The following is a 12,361-nucleotide window of genomic DNA, read 5'->3' as shown; positions in this document are numbered from 1 at the left end:
CTGGTGTTCTGTAGCGTTGGGTAGTGTAGCACTGGTGTTCTGAAGCGTTGGGTAGGGTAGCACTGGTGTTCTGTAGCGTTGGGTAGTGTAGCACTGGTGTTCTGAAGCGTTGGGTAGGGTAGCACTGGTGTGCTGTAGCATTGGGTAGCGTAGCATTGGTGTGCTGCAGCTTTGAGTAGCGTAGCATTGGTGTGCTGTAGCGCTGAGAAGCATAGCATTGGTGTTCTGTAGAGTTGGGTAGCTTAGCACTGGTGTTCTGTAGCGTTGGGTAGCGTAGCACTGATGTTCTGTAGCGTTGGGTAGCATAGCATTTGTGTGATGTAGTATTAGGTAGCGAAGCACTGGTGTGCTGTAGCATTAGGTAGCGTAGCATTGGTGTGCTGTAGCGCTGAGAAGCATAGCATTGGTGTGCTGTAGAATTGGGTAGCGTAGCATTGGTGTTCTGTAGCGTTGGGTAGCATAGCACTGTTGTTCTGTAGCGTTGGGTAGCATAGCATTGGTGTTCTGTAGCGTTGGGTAGTGTAGCACTGGTGTTCTGTAGCATTGGTGTGCTGTAGCACTGAGAAGCATAGCATTGGTGTTCTGTACCGTTGGGTAGCGTAGCACTGGTGTGCTGTAGCATTAGGTAGCATAGCATTGGTGTGCTGCAGCTTTGGGTAGCGTAGCACTGGTGTGCTGTAGCGTTGGGTAGCATAGCATTGGTGTTCTGTAGCATTGGGTAGCGTAGCACTGGTGTGCTGTAGCGCTGAGAAGCATAGCATTGGTGTGCTGTAGCATTTGGTAGCGTAGCACTGTGTAGCATTAGGTAGCATAGAATAGGTGTTCTGCAGCGTTGGGTAGCGTAGCACTGGTGTGCTGTAGCATTAGGTAGCATGGAGTTGGTGTTCTGTAGCGTTGGTTAGCGTAGCACTGGTGTGCTGTAGCATTAGGCAGCATAGCATTGGTGTACCATAGCATTTAGTAGCGTATCAGAGTGTACTCTACTGCTGGGAAGCGAAGCATTAGGTACTGCCCAGTAGTGCTCAGTAGCATAGCACGCTTTACTGTAGATGTGGTTAGCATGGTGTAGGGAGGCACTGTGCAGGATATTATTGTGAACTGTAGCATTCAATATTGTACCATGGTGAGCTATAACGTTAGGTAACAGAGCACAGTATACAATAAAATCGCAAACCGACCCGAGAGGAGCTGCTTTTGCAGTTGACACCGACGTGACCAGTCTAGAGGTGTTCACGAAAACGGTTTTTATATTGATTCACTGTTTTACTCACTAGAGTTATATTAAACCTCTCCCTTTTCTCTCTCTTGTGCTCGTCACACAGACTTCTCCATGATGAAGTTTCCGATGTCAGCCAATTTGACCAACTACCGCTTTCCGTCCCGCGGGCGGAGCTACATATCTGTTCCTGGAGAAGCCTTCCGCAAATGTAAGTCGAAACGTGTCTGCAAGCAAACGTATCAATGCGCAACTGTTGCTCCCACAGCATTGTGGAACCTGTGGGGAAAACCAAATATGGGAGTGATTGTGAACCACAGGCAGGGCCGGACTGGGAACCCAAAGCAGCCGTGGCAAATGTTGTCCGACCAGCCGTGTACAGTGCATAGTGAGTGCAGCGAGCGAGCCTGACCGTGACAAACAAGGGGTTTGGGGGGGTTCTCCCACCAAGAAGGTTTGGGAAAAAATGGTGCATTCCACAACACATTTGTCATTATATATGCAATTGTATTAGCTTTTAAAGCATAGTAAATGATGACCTTACAATGCACCAGGATACGACAATCTTTATTGGGGTTCTTCAACGATTACCTCGCTATCACCCTCCAACAGCGCCTCTCATCTCTCCATAGCCCCTCTCTCACATGTATTTTATTTGTTTTATAGCAGACACCAGTGTAGGGTGTCGGAGCACTGTACATGACGCACACATACAGAGATAATAAACAATACATACGTGAATCAGTGTATAGAAAATGTTACATAAGGCAAAGTGGACTGCAAGGTGTAGGATTCACATGCTGTCCATACTGGTTTTATGAGAGTGCTTGGTCAAGAGAAGCACAAACTCAGGATTCAAAACACAACACAGTGGTTCGGGTTGACTTTAATAATAAGAATTGTTTTTTACCCAAACAAACCTTTTTTTTCAGCAACATCAGGATAATGTATGACTGGAAAAAAAACATAACTTTTTACCCTGTACCTTGCAGTTTGCGTGCAGCTCATAGCTCGCTGTGCTAGAATACGATTGTAACTTATGTAATGCACAGTAACAAAAGAATCTCAGTGACAAAAGCAGTAACCCACTCAGCGATGCACATTAAATAGTGTTCTTTCATATGCATAGAAAACGTTGTTTGCAGCAGGCACATTAACCCTCTGCGAAACTGGCCCCTCCACCTTTCCAACTTCCTGGGGAAATGCCGGATGGCCAGTATGGCCAGTTTGGCCTTGACTATAGATTGTAGAGAGTAGGAAGGCAGCCAGGGGAGGTAGGAAGTGAGTACGTGTGAAATACAGGTTTTAAGGAGTGAGGTACGAAGAGAGTTAATGTGTTGTACATGTTTCAAGGGGTGAGGATGTAAGAGAGTCAGTGTGAAGTGCAGGTTGTAAGGGGTGAGATATGAAGGGAGTCAGTGTGAAGTACAGGTTGTAAGGGGTGAGGCGTGAAGGGAGTCAGTGTGAAGTACAGGTTGTAAGGGGTGAGGCGTGAAGGGAGTCAGTGTGAAGTACAGGTTGTAAGGGGTGAGGCGTGAAGCGAGTCAGTGTAAAGTACAGGTTGTAAGGGGTGAGGCGTGAAGCGAGTCAGTGTAAAGTACAGGTTGTAAGGGGTGAGGCGTGAAGGGAGTCAGTGTGAAGTACAGGTTGTAAGGGGTGAGGCGTGAAGGGAGTCGGTGTGAAGTACAGGTTGTAAGGGGTGAGGCATGAAGGGAGTCAGTGTGAAGTGCAGGTTGTAAGGGGTGAGGCATGAAGCGAGTCTGTGTGAAGTACAGGTTGTAAGGGGTGAGGCATGAAGGGAGTCAGTGTGAAGTACAGGTTGTAAGGGGTGAGGCGTGAAGGGAGTCAGTGTGAAGTACAGGTTGTAAGGGGTGAGGCGTGAAGGGAGTCAGTGTGAAGTGCAGGTTGTAAGGGGTGAGGCATGAAGCGAGTCTGTGTGAAGTACAGGTTGTAAGGGGTGAGGCATGAAGGGAGTTGTTGTGAAGTACAGGTTGTAAGGGGTGAGGCGTGAACGGAGTCAGTGTGAAGTACAGGTTGTAAGGGGTGAGGCATGAAGGGAGTCAACGTGATGTACGGGTTGTAAGTAACCCTGGTCGGAGTTCGCAGAGTTGGACAATGCAAAGCTATGCGAAGTGCAAAAAAAACTCTGTCGCAATACGCGGAGCTCCACGAGCGCGGAGTATAGTAGAAAAATGCTGTTTGCAGTGATTGAACTGTGCCGGATGCTTGTCCGCACTGTGCAATCATTGCAAACAGGACCATGCACAGCGCAAGCTTACCTTTTCTGCGGTTCGAGTCGATTTTTACTCGAGCAGCAGCTTTCACAACGCGAACAGGCAGTTTCTCAACACGAGCGGTCGCGAGCATACGCGACCACCCGTAATGAGAAACTGGACCCCCGCGTTGATAAATTTCGCCGGGAGTTTTTTTTCCACGCTCGCACTCACCAACTTGATGTTGGCGATCGCGAACGAGGGAAAATCTCGCCGGGAGGTGGATTTTCCTCACTCGTGCTCGCCAACTTGACGTTGGTGAATGCGAGCGAGCAAAAAAACTCCGCTCCCTCCAGGGTTAGGTGTAAGGGGTGAGGCGTGAAGGGAGTCAGTGTGAAGAACAGGTTGTAAGGGGTGAGGCATGAAGGGAGTCAGTGTGAAGTTCAGGTTGTAAGAAGCAAGGCATGAAGGGAGTCAGTGTGAAGTACAGGTTGTAAGGGGTGAGGCATGAAGCGAGTTGGTGTGAAGTACTGGTTGTAAGGTGTGAGGTATGAAGGGAGTAAGTGTGAAGTATAAGTTGTAAGGGGTGAGGTATGAAGCAAGTCAGTGTGAAGTACAGGTTGTAAGGGGTGAGTATGGAATGAAGTCAGTGTGAAGCGCAGGTTGTAAGGGGTGAATATGGAAGGGAGTCGTGTGAAGTACAGGTTGTAAGCGGTGAGTATGGAAGGGAGTCAGTGTGAAGCGCAGGTTGTAAGGGGTGAGTAAGGAAGGGAGTCAGTGTGAAGCGCAGGTTGTAAGGGGTGAATATGGAAGGGAGTCGGTGTGAAGTTCAGGTTGTAAGGGGTGAGGCGTGAAGGGAATCAGTGTGAGGTACTGGTTGTAAGGGGTGAGTATGGAAGGGAGTCAATGTGATGTACAGGTTGTAAGGGGTGAGGTATGAAGGGATTCAGTGTAAAGTTCAGGTTGTAAGGGGTGAGTATGGAAGGGAGTCGGTGTGAAGTACAGGGTGTAAGGGGTGAGGCGTGAAGGGAGTCAGTGTGAAGTACAGGTTGTAAGGGGTGAGGTATGAAGGGATTCAGTGTTTAGTTCAGGTGTAAGGAGTGAGGCCTGAAGGGAGTTGTTGTGAAGTACAGGTTGTAAGGGGTGAGGCGTGAACGGAGTCAGTGTGAAGTACAGATTGTAAGGGGTGAGGCATGAAGGGAGTCAACGTGATGTACGGGTTGTAAGTAACCCTGGTCGGAGTTCGCAGAGTTGGACAATGCAAAGCTATGCGAAGTGCAAAAAAAACTCTGTCGCAATACGCGGAGCTCCACGAGCGCGGAGTACAGTAGAAAAATGCTGTTTGCAGTGATTGAACTGTGCCGGATGCTTGTCCGCACTGTGCAATCATTGCAAACAGGACCATGCACAGCGCAAGCTTACCTTTTCTGCGGTTCGAGTCGATTTTTACTCGAGCAGCAGCTTTCACAACGCGAACAGGCAGTTTCTCAACACGAGCGGTCGCGAGCATACGCGACCACCCGTAATGAGAAACTGGACCCACGCGTTGATAAATTTCGCCGGGAGTTTTTTTTCCACGCTCGCACTCACCAACTTGATGTTGGCGATCGCGAACGAGGGAAAATCTCGCCGGGAGGTGGATTTTCCTCACTCGTGCTCGCCAACTTGACGTTGGTGAATGCGAGCGAGCAAAAAAACTCCGCTCCCTCCAGGGTTAGGTGTAAGGGGTGAGGCGTGAAGGGAGTCAGTGTGAAGAACAGGTTGTAAGGGGTGAGGCATGAAGGGAGTCAGTGTGAAGTTCAGGTTGTAAGGGGTGAGGCATGAAGGGAGTCAGTGTGAAGTTCAGGTTGTAAGAAGCAAGGCATGAAGGGAGTCAGTGTGAAGTACAGGTTGTAAGGGGTGAGGCATGAAGCGAGTTGGTGTGAAGTACTGGTTGTAAGGTGTGAGGTATGAAGGGAGTAAGTGTGAAGTATAGGTTGTAAGGGGTGAGGTATGAAGCAAGTCAGTGTGAAGTACAGGTTGTAAGGGGTGAGTATGGAATGAAGTCAGTGTGAAGCGCAGGTTGTAAGGGGTGAATATGGAAGGGAGTCGTGTGAAGTACAGGTTGTAAGCGGTGAGTATGGAAGGGAGTCAGTGTGAAGCGCAGGTTGTAAGGGGTGAGTAAGGAAGGGAGTCAGTGTGAAGCGCAGGTTGTAAGGGGTGAATATGGAAGGGAGTCGGTGTGAAGTTCAGGTTGTAAGGGGTGAGGCGTGAAGGGAATCAGTGTGAGGTACTGGTTGTAAGGGGTGAGTATGGAAGGGAGTCAATGTGATGTACAGGTTGTAAGGGGTGAGGTATGAAGAGATTCAGTGTAAAGTTCAGGTTGTAAGGGGTGAGTATGGAAGGGAGTCGGTGTGAAGTACTGGTTGTAAGGGGTGAGGCGTGAAGGGAGTCAGTGTGAAGTACAGGTTGTAAGGGGTGAGGTATGAAGGGATTCAGTGTTTAGTTCAGGTGTAAGGAGTGAGGCATGAAGGGAGTTGTTGTTAAGTACAGGTTGTAAGGGGTGAGGCGTGAACGGAGTCTGTGTGAAGTACAGATTGTAAGGGGTGAGGCATGAAGGGAGTCAACGTGATGTACGGGTTGTAAGTAACCCTGGTCGGAGTTCGCAGAGTTGGACAATGCAAAGCTATGCGAAGTGCAAAAAAAACTCTGTCGCAATACGCGGAGCTCCACGAGCGCGGAGTACAGTAGAAAAATGCTGTTTGCAGTGATTGAACTGTGCCGGATGCTTGTCAGCACTGTGCAATCATTGCAAACAGGACCATGCTAAGCATGGGCGGATTTTGCGGATTGGCAATCCGCGGGTCTGCGGATTTGCGGATTGCGACAATACGCAAAATCCGCGGATCCTAGCGTATTTTTCTTTTTTGCGTGTTCGCACGGGTTTCTGCAAGTTCACGAGGGTTTTATTGTACAAAACGCTCGCGAACGTGCAGAAACACGTGCGAACACAATGTGCCTACTCATGGCCAAACGGACGGGGCTTCCATGCGAGTGCACATGCCTCTCGTGTGTATAAAAGGTCAGAGACCGATCAGAGCAGCAGATCAAGAGACAGAAGCTCCTGGTCACAGGAACAGCTCGAGGATTGCTTGCTGGTGAAAGTCAAGGATGCATAGGCCTCTATCCAGCATCACAGCTGATTTTCGACGGTAGATTTGGGAAGAAGGCACACCTGCCCTGCCTCCACGACGCTCACGATTGTTTCTGGGCTGATGAATGAGTCACTGAATTTAAGCTTCAATTAGGGCACATACTTTATTGATATCTGTAAGTGCTTCCTCGTTGGGTAAATGTATAGTGCTTTTACTACACTACAGCTGCCTAAAGTGCCAGAGAGTTGTCTACAGCGACCATGTGTGTGTTACTATACAATCGCGCCGAAGGGCGCAGGGGTCACTATTTACAATGGCGCCAGCAAGCTGCCAGCGCCGTTGTAAAACAGTTACAAAGTTAGCTTGCACAGGAAGCACTTAGATAAAATAAAGCAGCACCTGCTTCGTTTTATCTAGTGGTTCCTGTGCAAGCTAACTTTGTAACTATTTTACAACGGCGCTGGCAGCTTGCTGGCGCCATTACATGCGTGGGTGGGGGTTCAACTTTTGAACCCGTTACATCCGCGGATTTTTTCGGATTTTTGGGAAAATACGTAAAATACACGGATTGCGTATTCACCAAAAATCCGAAAAATCCGCGGGCGTAACGGATTTGCCGCCCATGCTTAGACCATGCACAGCGCAAGCTTACCTTTTCTGCGGTTCGAGTAGATTTTTACTCGAGCAGCAGCTTTCGCAACGCGAACAGGCAGTTTCTCAACACGAGCGGTCGCGAGCATACGCGACCACCCGTAATGAGAAACTGGACCCCCGCGTTGAGAAATCTCGCCGGGAGTTTTTTTTCCACGCTCGCACTCACCAACTTGATGTTGGCGATCGCGAACGAGGGAAAATCTCGCCGGGAGGTGGATTTTCCTCACTCGTGCTCGCCAACTTGACGTTGGTGAATGCGAGCGAGCAAAAAAACTCCGCTCCACCCAGGGTTAGGTGTAAGGGGTGAGGCGTGAAGGGAGTCAGTGTGAAGAACAGGTTGTAAAGTGTAAAGTACAGGTTGTAAGGGGTGAGGCATGAAAGGAGTCAGTGTGAAGTACAGGTTGTAAGGGATGAGGTACAAATTAAATCAGCGTCAAGTACATGTTGTTGGGAGAGGCAAGATGGGATTAAGGGAGAGAAGTACAAAATGTCAGGGGTGAGGTAGGGACCACGCACAGGAGGAGAGGTCTTCGACCTCACCTTGTGTTGGGTTAGAGTATCTGGTGTTGGATTCTCCTAACTCACTGTGTGTTGTTCTTTCCTTGGTTCAGTACCTTTGACCTCACCTTGTGTTGGGTTCGAGTATCTGGTGTTGGCTTCTGGTAACTCACTGTGTGTTGTTCTTTCCTTGGTTCAGTACCTTTGACCTCACCTTATGTTGGGTTAGAGTATCTGGTGATGGGTTCTGGTAACTCACTGTGTGTTGTTCTTTACTTGGTTCAGTACCTTTGACCTTACCTTGTGTTGGGTTAGAGTATCTGATGTTGGGTTCTGGTAACTCACTAAGTGCTCTTTCCTTGGTTTGGTTCCTTTGACCTCACCTTGTGTTGGGTTCGAGTATCTGATGTTGGCTTCTGGTAACTCACTGTGTGTTGTTCTTTCCTTGGTACAGTTCCTTTGACCTCACCTTGTGTTGGGTTAGAGTATCTGATGTTGGCTTCTGGTAACTCACTAAGTGCTCTTTCTTTGGTTCGGTTCCTTTGACCGCACCTTGTGTTGGGTTCGAGTATCTGGTGTTGGGTTCTGGTAACTCACTGTGTGCTGTTCTTTCCTTGGTTCGGTTCCTTTGACCTCACCTTGTGTTGGGTTAGAGTATCTGGTGTTGGGTTCTGGTAACTCAATGTGTGTTGTTCTTTCCTTGGTTCGGTTCCTTTGACCTCACCTTGTGCTGGGTTTGAGTATCTGGTGTTGGGTTCTGGTAACTCACTGTATGTTGTTCTTTCCTTGGTTCGGTTCCTTTGACCTCACCTTGTGTTGGGTTCGAGTATCTGGTGTTGGGTTCTGGTAACTCACTAAGTGCTCTTTCCTTGGTTTGGTTCCTTTGACCTCACCTTGTGTTGGGTTCGTGTATCTGATGTTGGCTTCTGTTTTTTTTTAAAAACTATTTTTATTGCAGAGTTATAAAGAAAATGCATACAATCAGTTGTTCCGTGTGTCACATTTCCAATACACGTCCTGTGCTAGCCTTAAAATAAGCCTCACACAGCCATTCAGCCCACATCCCGGAGGTCGGGCGGCAGTAGCTAGCAAGCGCCAAACATGAAAATACAAAAGGAAACAATGACATCTACTCGGCAGGGTGATCTAGCATCTGCTTTTCTGTTTCTCCCCATCCCCCAATCCCAACAAAAACCCCCCAGCCCTATCATGGGTGTGATACCTACATATAAACATTGTAACACAAGTCAGTGGTCAACTCCCGTCAACCTGCCCTCGTATAGAACAATCTCATGAGAGCCGATCGCAGTGTACCAACCCCTAAGAAGGGGGGCACCGCAACCACAGCACACATGTCCACATCTGCATCCTTGAACCTACCCATCCCTCATGTGCCAACTATAAACCCCCCTACTACCCCACCCATACCCTCCCCCCAGACTACTTCCGGTGTAGGCCCAGTGCAGCTCCAACTACTCTTAAACTAAAGACACCCGTAAGATCCCTGCTCATCCCTCAATGCATCACCTGGAGTTCCGTTCGCAACTTGGTCTCCGAGGTCCTCTCCGGCATCTAAACAGTTGCGCAGCGAACGCACTATTTCTTCCCACGCTTGCGCCATCTTCCGACTCTTCTCGTTCACTGTACGTGCTGCCTGTCTGAGCCTGACGGTACCCTCACTACGGGCCCATTTATGCAATTCACTCGCCCACCTTCTACTAGAAGGGCCCGTCTTCGACTTCCAATGCCAGGTTATTTCCCTCTGTGCTAAGATGAGACCCAGATCAATTAATTTACTAGTAATTTTTGTTCTTTTCGTATGAGGAAACCAAAGCAGCAGACAAGTTGCCTTGTCATACTCCACCTGCCGATCAGTGACTTCGTTAAGAGTGTCCCCACCTCAGACCAATAAAGCCCTAGCTGCGGACAATCCCACAGCATATGATCCAGTTCCACAGCCGGCCTCGAGCATCTAGGACACGCTGGATCCTGCACCATGAAATATTTCTTTATCCTCCCTGGGGTAAGGTAAGCTCTATGCACTATGAAAAAATGTACCTACTGAAATCGGGCATTCCTACATCCTTTCCACGTCCTTCTCAGGATGTGGCCCCACGTAGTGTCCGGTATGGGTTTCCCCACGCCCTCCTCCCATTTTTGTTTTAGGATCGTTAACGGTTCCAAACCCTCGTGCAGCATTCGAGAATGCAAGCACGTGACCGCCTTGACTGTGCCCGCTGCCATTACCACATATTGGCAAGCCATTGTGGTCCGTGGCTCCGATTGCCCGGTCTTCCAGTGTTTGCGCATAGCTGTGGTAACAGCCATATGCAATAAAAAACTCCCGTCAGGAAGACCGAATTGGCCCTGTATCGTCTGGAAGGGTATCAACTCGCCGTCAGCATAGAGGTCGCCAACCATCTGCAGCCCCATCTCTTCCCACTCCATGAGTGGGGACCAGTCCCCACCATGCGGCAGTGCTGTCAACATCCCCAGCGCAATTTCGGGTGCGTATGGATCGCCACTCCCGCCTTCTTTTGGCTCTTATTCCAACACAACCTCAGGGTCCTTTCCTCTAGTGTCAATTCCCGGAGGTCCAGCCGTTGCTGCATGACAATATATGAGAGAACATGTCTCTGTATAACCCCTCTCAATTCTGCTCAGGACTCCTAAATTCTCGTGCTACATTCTGCGTCAGGATCTGCAGCTGCGCCGCCAAATAACAAAGTTCGAAGTTAGGAACCGCCAGTTCCCCCTCCGATTTTGGCCTCAACAGCGTATCCAGAGCTACCCGCCGCCGTCCGTGCCCCCACAGGAAATCAATGGTGAGCGTACGTAGTTCCTTGAAAAACCGGGGAGGTATCCATATTGGTAGTGTCAGAAAATAGTAAAGCAAACGGGGCAAGGCCACCATTTTGAGCAACGCCACTGTCCCCACTACTGAGAGGGGAAGAGTCACCCAGAACGCCATACAGCCCCTCAGAGCTCGAATGCAGCGTCCTACGTTCCCCTCCAGCACGTCTTCAGAACTATGATAGACCCGGCCGCCTAAGTAGGTAAAGCATGATCGCTCCCATATCAAATCCGCCGCCAAGTGTGGCTGGGGCATATCTACTCTCAGTGGAAACAGGCATGTCTTAGTCCAATTTACCCTAAGGCCCTACCGCTGGCCAAACTCCGAAAGCAAGTTAACTGCTCCCTGTAACGCTACTGTCGTGTCCTCCAAAAACAACAACAGATCATCTGCATACAATGAAATGTAGTGCAGGGTACCGCTACATATGAGGCCTCTATATACTACTCCCAGCCTTGCACGGCCACCAATGGCTCAATTGCCAATGCAAACAGCAGGGGCAAAAGTGAACACCCCTGCCTTGTCCCCCTCCTCACCGGATACTCTGCAGATATCGTAGAGCCCAGTCGCACTCTGGCAGTGGCCAAGGAATACAGGACTTTCGTCTGACGGCGATATTGCTCACCCAAGCCAAACTTCTTCAACACCTTATCAAGATATACCCACTCCAGGCTATCAAACGCCTTCTCTATGTCCACTGATAACACGGCAGGCATCAAATCCGCATCGAAGGCACTCCCCAACACTCGTATAAGGCGTCTGATATTATGCGAGGTGTTCCTAGTCGGAATAAACCCTGCTTGATCCTCATGGATTAGCGTAGTCATATGGGGTAGCAGTCTCGTGGCCAGTATGCTGCTCAAAATCTTATAGTCCACCGTCAACATGGACAGGGGCCTATAAGAGGTCACATCGCCACTTCAATAGTGGGACAACCAGCGCATCCCTCATGGACTTTGGGAGGTAGCCCCGTTCCAACGCCTCGTTATACACCTCCATCAGGTGTGGCCCTAGGACATCAATGTATTTTACATAAAATTCTATTGGGAGGCCATCTATTCCTGGCGTCTTGTTCCTAGCCATCTGCTTAATCGTTCCTCTAATCTCAGTCAGGGATATGGCTTGGCCCATGGTCTCAGCTACCTCTTCATCTAACTGCGGGAGTTGAATCCCTGCCAAGTAACCTTCTATGTCCAGCGTTTCCATCTCTAGGCGACTTTGGTAGAGTGTAGCGTAATAGTCTAAGAAGCGCGTGATAATCGCGGCTTGGGCGTAGACCATTTCGCCTGACTCCATATGCACGCTCATAACCGGGTTCCCTCTCATCATCGGATTCGCCAGTCGTGCCAAGAGCGTGCCCACCTTGTCCCCTTCGTCATGGACCTTTGCTATATAATGTTTGTAATCATAACTCCGTAGCCTCTCAGTTTCCGCCGCCACTAATTCCTTAGCTGCCAAAAGCTGCTCCTGCAGTGCCTCTTGTTCCGGTCTCTGCCTCTCTATAATCCGTAATGCCTCTTCCGCCTTCTTAACATCTGTTAACACCACTGTTCTCTCCCCGGAATGCTTACTAATGCACAACCCTCTTATCACTAATTTAAATGCATCCCATTCTATGGCTCTAGTGGACGCCGTATCCTTATTCACCCTGAAATAACGTTCTACACCTTCTCGAATGTCAGAGCTAAAAACCTGATCTTCCAGGGTATCCGGGCGTAGTCGCCAGGTGGGGACCTGGCGCCGAAAGGATACAAGCTGGGGAATATGGTCGGATACGGTTCTAGCCAGGTAT

At 49.3% G+C, this 12,361-nt stretch overlaps 1 protein-coding gene across 1 annotated transcript in view; it reads left to right on the top strand.

The window, feature by feature from the left end:
• Window positions 1-12,361, top strand: part of ADGRD1 (adhesion G protein-coupled receptor D1) — a 1,126,805-nt gene that overhangs the window by 260,487 nt on the left and 853,957 nt on the right. The window contains exon 11 of the mRNA XM_078666340.1: window positions 1,323-1,427. Within this exon, the coding sequence (XP_078522466.1) occupies window positions 1,323-1,427 (105 nt within the window). The remainder of the gene's footprint in view (window positions 1-1,322; window positions 1,428-12,361) is intronic.

This window comes from Lissotriton helveticus, chromosome 11, assembly GCF_964261635.1.
Source record: "Lissotriton helveticus chromosome 11, aLisHel1.1, whole genome shotgun sequence".
Lineage (NCBI taxonomy): Eukaryota > Metazoa > Chordata > Amphibia > Caudata > Salamandridae > Lissotriton > Lissotriton helveticus.
Note: the sequence above shows the minus strand (reverse complement) of the source record. Positions and strands in the feature narration are given on the sequence as shown.